Source organism: Oreochromis niloticus, linkage group LG6 (assembly GCF_001858045.2).
Source record: "Oreochromis niloticus isolate F11D_XX linkage group LG6, O_niloticus_UMD_NMBU, whole genome shotgun sequence".
Classification (NCBI taxonomy): Eukaryota; Metazoa; Chordata; class Actinopteri; order Cichliformes; family Cichlidae; genus Oreochromis; species Oreochromis niloticus.
Genome location: NC_031971.2, coordinates 23,009,489 through 23,018,855, shown reverse-complemented (window position 1 = coordinate 23,018,855; position 9,367 = coordinate 23,009,489). Strand labels below are relative to the sequence as shown.

Genomic DNA, 9,367 nt, shown 5'->3' with positions numbered 1-9,367 from the left:
AGAAAATTATGTTTTATTACATTACAGTGATTTTACGTCAATTTACATTTGAAATGTGAAATCACAGTCTATTTATGTAAATTTAATGATATTCTAGAAGGACAGAAGAAAACTGTAAAATACACAGTAAAATACTTTTATATTAGTATTTTTTTTTACAGTGTAATAAATTGTCCATGAATAGTACAGTATTTGGGTGGATGCTAACAGAAGTGTGGGAAGCAGAGGCATCTATAATGAAGGATCCCAACCTGTTTGTTCATCCTTTTAGTAAGATGTGTAATTAGTTTATATGTGGATCTAACTATACACAGTGACTTGGTTCTTGTGTCAAAAAAAGAAGAATTCAGCTAATGTGGGTGGCTGCAGTTCAAGAGGTAGAGTGGGTCCTCTACTGCGTGGAAGGTTGGTGGTTTGATCCCTTGTTGCTCCAGTCTGCATACCAAAAACCCTTGAAGAAGTTACTAACCTCAAGTTGCTCTCCCATGCATCCATCAGAGTATGATTGGTAGACAGGAAGCACTTAAGCATAGAAGAAAGTGAATGAGGCATGTCATATAAAATGATTTGAGTCCTCTAGGACAGCTGTACCCAACCACCGGTCTGTGAGTCATTTGGTACCGGGTCGCGCAAGTTGAGACTCGGGTGGTAAATTTATGGTTTTCAGGCTTTTTATCAGTTTTTATCACTATTTATTTTTTATCCTTAACTCGGTTTCACTGGGTGTTTTCCTGTGTGTTATGAATAAATCTTCTTTTTTTGGTACCAGTACTGATTTTATTTTGTTGTATTTATCCACGACACCTTAAAGGCCGGTCTTTGGCGCAAAAAAGGTTGGGGAATAGGAGAGTAGAAAAGTAGAATAGAGTAGAGCTCTAGGAGAGTAGAAAAGTGCTATATAAGAATCAGACCATTTAATGTTTGGACACATTACATGTTTATTAAAAAGTAAATCACTTTTTCAACATTTGTTAGCTAAGTGTGATTTGTTTATTCAGAAGAGCTGCTAATTTTTGGCTTGTGTATACTTTAATGTAATGTTGTTTACGTTTATTTTAAACTGTTGGAAGTAATCTGGTGGTTTAAACAGTGTACAGGCCAAGGTGTTTAGTTACATGAGCTGTTTGTCATTGTGGGTTTCCTGTGAGTTTCACATATCACAAGGCTTGTTGAGGCTACCTTTATTGGCATTTTTGGGTTGTTGTAACTTTATGTGGCTGACCTGTCATTAAGCAAAGGATGAGTCTTTTTCTTTTTTTGCCTTTTTTGTGACGTGTCCTAAAACAAATTTAGTATGTTGAGTTGTATTTCCTGTAGAAAAAGCCACTCTAACATATCAAATGCTCTGAACTACTACAGTACAGGCATTGTTAGTTATAACAATAGTTTTTACTGGTTATACCAGTAAAAACCACTCTACCAGTAAAAAGTAACAACTGATAAAACAGAAAACAGAGCAAAAGAGCTTTTCTAAAATGTTCTAAAACCTGTGAAAAGGTACTTTGAGCCAAGCCCTTACCAAGTTCTAAGTATTTCCAGCCCCTCCCAAGTATTTTGCATTGACTGAACCTAACCAGAGAAAAATAAGAATAAAATGGACGTTAAAATAATCCCAGTAAGACTCAGAAGACTCTCTGTTGACATTCATGTGTCAGACAAGTCAATAGAAAATGTAACTATTTTTGTTAGTTTTTATGGTTTAAGCCAGCACTGTCAGTCAAGCTTTATGTAATAGATTTATTCCAATTTAATTTCTAGTTGGCTAGCTCAGTAAAAAAAGCACATAGCAACCTACCTTCTCTTAATTTAAAAAAGTGCAAGCATATTCTAAAAACTTCTAAAAAACGCCAAGTAATTAACAATTCACTTACAAATCAGATGACATGAAGCCTGAAACATCGTAATAAAAACAATTTCAATTAAAAAATATAATTTTTGTGTACATTTCAGTTCACAGTGAAGCTACAAAAACACGAAACCTTCACATGCAGAGTATTGAACCAAACAGAACCAAAATGTCCCTTTTTGAACCACAAAAATATCCATTAGTCATACCGATTCAAGAAAATTACTGAAATCAAAATGTATTTTCTGTACATTTTCAACCCTTTGCAGTAAAGGCTGGCATCACCAGAAACAGAGGAGCTTGCAGCAAAATATTTATAATATTAACAAATCATATTTACAAAGTTTTCACACTTTCACATAAAACAGCTTCACACTAAGGTGTAGAATATGAAATATTGATAGCAGAATATGTGCAGAAGTCAGAACTCTGTGTTTTCTTCTTTTGCCTCTGCGATGCCTGACGGATTTCCAGGGCAGCGTAACACATATCTTCATCCTAAGAGGTCACGTTTGTTGTTAGAAGCTCCATTTTGTTCTACTGTAATGCTATTACTGTAGTATAATATTAAGTTAAAACATTCTGTAAATTACCTCATTTATTCTTGTTAGACGTCTTGTTTTAGGACGTATCTGGTCAACTTCAGGTTCTTTAGCTTTGAAAAAAAATTCCCTTACAAAATCAAAACAATGGACTGAAAGTAGAAATGTTTTGATCCTGAGTTTCTTGATTTAAATGAACGGCATATGAATAGTAATACTTACAGTTAATAAATCTTTTCCTACATAGGTGATAAACCAGAAGCGAGGAGAAGAGTGAGGAGATGCCAGCAAAAACTGGACAAAGAGAGACTAGCAGCATCCAACATAGGTCACAGTTCTGAGGAGGTTCATGATGTTTGCTGGAACCTGAATCAAACACAAAGCTCTAATGAGTAGGTTAATTACATTTTAATCTCATAAAGGAATTTAATGATTTCTTTGACCATGATCATAAAATGAATGCTATTACCAATTCTTCTGTTACAACCCATGCTACGCTTTCTTTGCAGAATGAATTGACATTTTTGAAAATTGTTACTGATATACAATTGTGGCTTTTTCCTTTGATTTCTTGACATGGGTTGATTGATTTTGATAACTGCACTGCGCTAATGTTTTTTCCAATTGGAAACTTTTTTTTTCAGGGGGTTTGTGATACTGTGATTATATGAAAAATAAATGTATAACAAATGGTGTGCATGTTAGCAGCAAGGGGTCTCTGATTTTGTAGGAATTCTTTGAAAAATATTAAAAAACAGTATTTGACTTTTCATTCTAGATGAGCGGTTCTGGTAAACTATGATGTACAACATCTACTCAAATTACGTATTAATTAAGATCACACGAAAAATCATACAAAAGAAAAACCTGACAAAAACACTTACCTATTATGATTCTTGTTGTGGCATTGCCATATGTGTAAATAAATCTGGGCACGATGAATTCTTTATCCTCCAGCCGTTGTTGTTCTGTTCCACAGTAGTAGAGGCCTTCATCAGAATCAGTGACGTTTAAAATCATAAGGTCATAGGACTCAGAGGAAAAATTCCTCACAAATTGAAAATGCGATTGTTAGGTGTTGGGTTTTAGTGATGTGGTGTTTTTGTTTGTATGTGTTTTTGGTGCCTCCCTTTTTGTATAGGTAGGCGGGGCAGTGAGTCACTGAACCTGGCGCACCTGTTACTCATCAGATGCTCTCTTCAGAAGTGTTTTTAGGAGCTACCTGACAGAAGATTAGTGTCGGAGTATTGGCGTTTTTGGAGTGTGGAAATTCTGCCCCTGCCTGTTGGAGCCCTCGGATTACTTTGGTGTCTGTAAGGAGTTTTTGTTTCCTCCTTAGGATTTTGGCCTCAACTGTTTTGCCTAGCCTGGAGGTTTTGGGCCCCAAACTGTGCCAAGTAAGCTCTCCAACTCTCTGTAAAGTTTTAAGCTTTTTTCGGTTAACGGGCGAGACCCTCCTAATTTTCCTCCCTCTCCTTTTTTCTAGATCGAGTGCACTGCTTATGTGTATTTTCGTCACTAGCACGTCCTGGCTCCGCGTCCTCATTCATACATGTTGTACATATGTTGTCCTTGTAAATATCTCCTCCCCTCACTGTAAATAAACTGCCTTCACTGCAACTCTGCCTCCGTGCGTTCTGCTTCTTGGGTCCATCAGCTTTTGTCTTAACAGCGATAAGGGGTTCAGTATGTCAAATGTGTTATTTCCCCATGAATTATATTTCAGTTTTAAAACAAGAGATGGCTGGTTCTTACGAGAACAATCCCTGTACCATACTATATATACTCCAGAGGATAATTTGCAGTCACAATAGAGGGTGATATTGTGTCCTGCATGGATTATCACTTCTGACCCAGGAATCCAATTCTGACAGGAGACCACTCCTGGAATACAAACAGAATGGTATAAGAAAATGGAAATGTGAAGCAGTTTACTTGAATTCCCATTAAATCTGGTAAACAAAAACAAAAAAAATCCCTCAACAACAACAATAAGAATGACAATGCAGACATTGATTATTCTTAAAATGGAACCAGAAAAAAACATCTAATTTTTTTATCCAAAGAATTACCCAGGAGAACAACCACAAACACATGCAGCCCAGCCATCTGTGATGACAGTTGAGAGCTCAAAGACAACTAGTGTATATATCATGCACATGACATAGGTAAACGTTTCCATTTAAGGAAGTCAAAGCAGTGATTGGCCTGTCATGCAGAAATTTCTCTTCTGTGATACTCATCTTGATATCTCTTTGAACTCTGGCGCATATTACAAGTTTATTAGTGTTCATTAATATCTTTAGATTGCTATTGAATTGAATCAGACATCTGATTCAATTCAATCTTTTAAATCTCCATTAAAAACGTATTTATTTAGCCTTTTAAGTGTACTGTAACTTATGTTTTTTGCTTTGATTAATGTTTATAATGATTTAACCTTTAGCCTTTCGGCTTGTGCCTACTACTATGCCTGGTGTATTATTGGTTAGTTATCTCTCCCACCTGTCAGTATATTTTATTTTTATTTATTTTATTTTTATTATTTTATTTATTTCTATTTATTATTGCTCTTAATTGGTTCTGTGAATCACTTTGCCATACCTCTGGTTTTTAAATGTGCTATATAATTAAAATTGTATTGTATTGTATTAGATTGGGTGAAACACACAAAAAAAACAAGCCTTAAAAAATGTGCTAAATACTGCAAAAGGGTCTGTTTTGAGCCAAACCATGATCTTTTCCTAGCCCTTTCAAGTTATTTTATTGCCTGAGTCTAACAAAACTGGAGAAAATGAAAAAGAAACCAAAAACTAATGCTATTAAGACTCAAAAATGTTTTTTTTTATTTCACTTCTGACCTCTATCAGACCTCTCTAAAGTGGTATTTTGTGGTCCTTAAACCACAATGGTAATATAACAGAAGAACAAATGACTTGTATGACTGCTTAGTTTAGGTAAACTGATAAATAAATTTAGTAAATAACAGAAACCTCAAGAACTCAGTTTGGTTTGTATTGATAAATTAAATCCCATTGATTAGTCATACGTTCCACTCACTTAAGTGACCAACTTAAGTTTCTCCTGTTTAAGATTGAATGCACTGAGTAAACTATTTTGTTTAAATGTATGTGTGTGTGTGTGTTTCTTGGGTCGGGGTTTTGGTAAAAGGCATAATAAACATGTAATTTTCAAAACTTTAGAATTTTCTTTCAATTATTTAAAGGTTCAGGCTTTGAAAGGTTAAGAGAAAGGAATTGCCAGCAAACCTAAGTAGGTAAGAACAGCAGCACGTCTTCGTGTTTTACACATAGCATTTAGCCAGAGAGGAAACGTTTATCTGAACTATACTGAGTAAGCAGGGAAGCACATCACATTATTAAAGACCAGAATCCAACAATATCACTGAGATTTTAATAGGTTGTTCATCCTCTGGTTTATTTGTTAAAGGCAAATCCCTCAAGTCTTCATGCTGACTCTTTAGTGTCATGGCCCGCTGTCCTCACCGGGTGCCCTGCTATGGTGTTGTGTCTTCATGTTCCCCGTTTCCTCGTGTGTGTGTGTGTGTGTGTGTGTGTGTGTGTGTGTGTGGTGGTCTGGTCTCCCTGCAAGTCCGGGCCCGGAGAGTGGTGTCCCCGTCATGGGACTTGCCACACTGGAATGCAATCACACACCTGCAGCTGATCAGCCTAATCTCCAGAGCAGTCTTAGCAGAGTGGCTGAGCACCCGTCAGCGTTGGATCGTCGTCTGAGAAACCGATCTCGGAAACAGGTGGATCGAGCTGACGCACGGGTTTTGGGAACAGAGGAAACAGAGACACCGGGCACCGTCACCAGAAGAAAATATTCTGCACTTTGTCACTCACCTCACTGTAAATAAACACACTATCTTCATTCAAAGAGTCCTGGGTGTGGGTTCTGCATCCGCATATCTGACACTTTAGTGGGCTAAATGGTTTCTAGTAACCCCGTCCCTGTTGTCTGCTTGCTGTCATTTGATGTGCTTGTGCTTTAAGGCTAAACACTCAGCAACACTGTGACCCTTTTCATGAAAATTACATTCTCTTTCAACCTTTGGAACAGAGGAGTTATCACAAACCCAAGCAAATAAATAGTATGCTGCTTTAGGAGCTTTCAAAGTTGTTGAAGAGTCAAGGCCAAAAAACCCCAAAATCCCTTAGTTAAAACACACACAAAACACAAAAAAAATTTTAAATTTACAAATAAGCTCCTAGCCACTCAAGGAAAAACATGACAAAAGGGTGGTGATTAAACAAAAATGCCCTGTCCCCTCTACAGGCTTTCTTTTACAAAGTTAACACAAAACAGTGAAACTGATCATTTACTGAGAAACAAGCAAAACAACAAGCTAATATTAAACCTAATATAAACAATAGCATAGCATAGACAAGCTCTCAAAAACTTATGGTGCTCTGATTGGAAACCAAAATGGCCAAAGACTCTGAAGTGCAGCTCATCATGTGATCTGTCATCTTTATTTTTATGCTTGCTGTGTTCCTGTGGTATTTTTCTAGGTCAGCCTGTTTGAAAAACTGTGACACTTTCTAGATGTCAGTAATGAGGTCAGTGCCCCTGCACCACAGCCCCCAACCCCACTTCCACCCCACCCTCTATTTAGTACATGAAAAGTATTACAACAAGGGAACTGACAGTTGCAATTAATATATATTACAGAAAAACATGTAATTATTTGTGCTAAGTTTCTGTAATTAATTTTACAGATCTATTAATTCCGAATCAGTTATTTTATTTCAAATTTATAATGACAAACTATCACTAATGCCTTTCACATTCAGTCAGAAGCGCTTGTTCTAGTTGTGTTCGAAAATATGATGATTGAAGGAATGATCTGTAGGTTTATGACCCTATTACAAAGATAGCTGAAAAGTTTTAGTTTTAATTAAGCAATACATCAAACAGTACAACTAGCTGAGCTGGGTTTTGAAATCCTTGGAATATCAACTTTGCTTGGGTGTTCAACTGACATTTGGAGTTAATGAATTTACACTGTCCACCAGAGGGTGCTATTTCTATTGGAACAGATATTTATTGGGACAGCCTACCACATATTTAGTATATTGTTAATATAATGTTAAAAACAATGCTTTAGTTAAAACAATATTTTTAACTAAAACAATTATTACTAATAAACAATATTTACTAATCATCAGTAATGTTAAAATGTACAATATGCTTATGCCACAAATTAGTGCAATAAAAATTATTATTCAGTGTCAAAGCTGCGGGTCTCTCAGAGACTTGTGTGTTTTTGGCACCAGTCCCTTGACGCATGTGATGCAACAATAGTGAGAAGGCTCTCGGTCATGAGCTGACTTGTTTCAACCTAGACCACAATTCTTTCCTAAACGTAAACTTTTCTGAGAATTGATGGCCACCAAACAGCTTGCGCAAATGAAAGTAAAAAAGTAAAAACAAAACTATTCAGTGTGAGAAACAAGACACAAAGATTCACAGTTGTGTGACTACTTTACCCTTTTTTCCATCTGCCTTCTTATAATGTCTTTTAAACAAGTATAAAAATCACCTATAAACATCTGGATGGTTTTGTTAAAGTTGCAACCTGTTTGCATATGTAAAGCTGTTTACTATTACTTCTTAATTTTATCATTTTAGCAGTAATAAGTGTTAAGTAAAGGCTAATTCTCTATCAGTTTGCTAGTTAGTAATTATGGCTATGTACAGTATTACCTATAATGAATTATACCAGAGGAACTTGTTCAGTCAGCAAAACAGGGTTAAGGAAGATCCTTCCTACCAGTCAAAAATGTTATACAATTGAATTTGATATACAATGGACATATGATAAAAGTAGTTGTCATTTGTTGGTAGTAATATATTTTTTGTCATCCACCCTACCCATTACAAATATTTTTGCATGTCATTCAAGAACTTAAAATTTGTGTACAGAATAAAAATGTCAGCAAACATAACAAATGCAAATGTTATCTTAATCATATAAGTGGCAAAATCATTTCTAAAGTTATTATTAAGGCATCTAGGTCGACAGCCTGTAATGGTCCTTGAGCACAAGCAGTTTTGTTTTAATTTTTCTCTCTATAATTATCCCCAAAACTCCAACAGTGTCTAATTCAAACTCATTCAACCAGTCTGTTATGATGTACAGTTGTATGTAAGAGTCTCTGACACAAATAGATCCTCTGGCATTAATAGGAGATGTATTACTATACTATTCCTCATCGTCCAGATGCAAAAGACTTTAAACCGGCTCACAATAGAGAACCAGAGATATGTACTCACAGCTTAACGTTGTTATGAGTTCTGCTAAAATATTTTTCAAGAAAATGGAAACAAGCCAAGGCTATTTCCCAGACATTTTTATAAAGCTGAGCACTAAAAATGCTTTTGAATATCAAGGTTTTGTTTTAAACTTAAATAATAGTTTGCCTTTATTTGTCCTTGTCCCTGAAATCGACCTAGATCCAATTTTTTTTTTTTTTTAACTCTACATCAGCCAGCAGAAAAATTTCAATGTGACCACTTTTTTCATGACATGCTCACAGAAGTGATAAATAATAAAATAATATCGGAATATTTAAATAGCCTTGTAAATTCTGACTGTTCTTTGACTTATAGAATGATTTTCACATGATAAGATAAAATAACCTTTATTAGTCCCACACGTGGCAAATCTTTTGGTCATGGCAGTAAGTACAAGTTTAAGAAACACTATAGGATAGGGTAAGATAAAATACAATACTATACTATACAACAGGAATAAAATACTATATACAATAGAATAAAGTACAATACAATGCAAATAAGATTAAAAATACTGTACAAAGAGCTCTGTTGTAGTAGGAAAAAAAATGCATGATGCCATGCTGCATATATTTCCAAAAATTGAAACTTAAATTGCCACCCATCAGAGTGGTAAACAGAAATAGTGTGGCAGAACAGTCCCTGAAGAGGTTAAACT

The 9,367-nt window shown here is 35.5% G+C and overlaps 1 protein-coding gene across 1 annotated transcript; it reads right to left on the bottom strand.

The window, feature by feature from the left end:
- Positions 1 to 1,198: 1,198 nt before the first annotated feature.
- LOC112847043 (uncharacterized) lies at positions 1,199 to 5,321 on the bottom strand. The gene is made up of 6 exons (XM_025907659.1): positions 4,461 to 5,321; positions 4,060 to 4,272; positions 3,273 to 3,452; positions 2,611 to 2,754; positions 2,440 to 2,501; positions 1,199 to 2,344 (listed from the first exon to the last, which is right to left on the bottom strand). The coding sequence occupies exons 1-6, from the start codon at positions 4,495 to 4,497 to the stop codon at positions 2,222 to 2,224; spliced, it is 759 nt and encodes a 252-aa protein (XP_025763444.1). The 5' UTR covers positions 4,498 to 5,321; the 3' UTR covers positions 1,199 to 2,221.
- Positions 5,322 to 9,367: the final 4,046 nt, after the last annotated feature.

Excerpts from the sequence above, each read along its gene's own strand:
- LOC112847043 (XM_025907659.1), bottom strand. The coding sequence starts at position 4,497 with ATGGCTGGGCTGCATGTGTTTGTGGTTGTTCTCCTGG. Across the intron at positions 2,502-2,610 it reads TAGGAAAAGATTTATTAACT|CTAAAGAACCTGAAGTTGAC; the intron begins GTAAGTATTACT and ends TTTTTTTCAAAG. Across the intron at positions 2,345-2,439 it reads GTCTAACAAGAATAAATGAG|GATGAAGATATGTGTTACGC; the intron begins GTAATTTACAGA and ends GTGACCTCTTAG.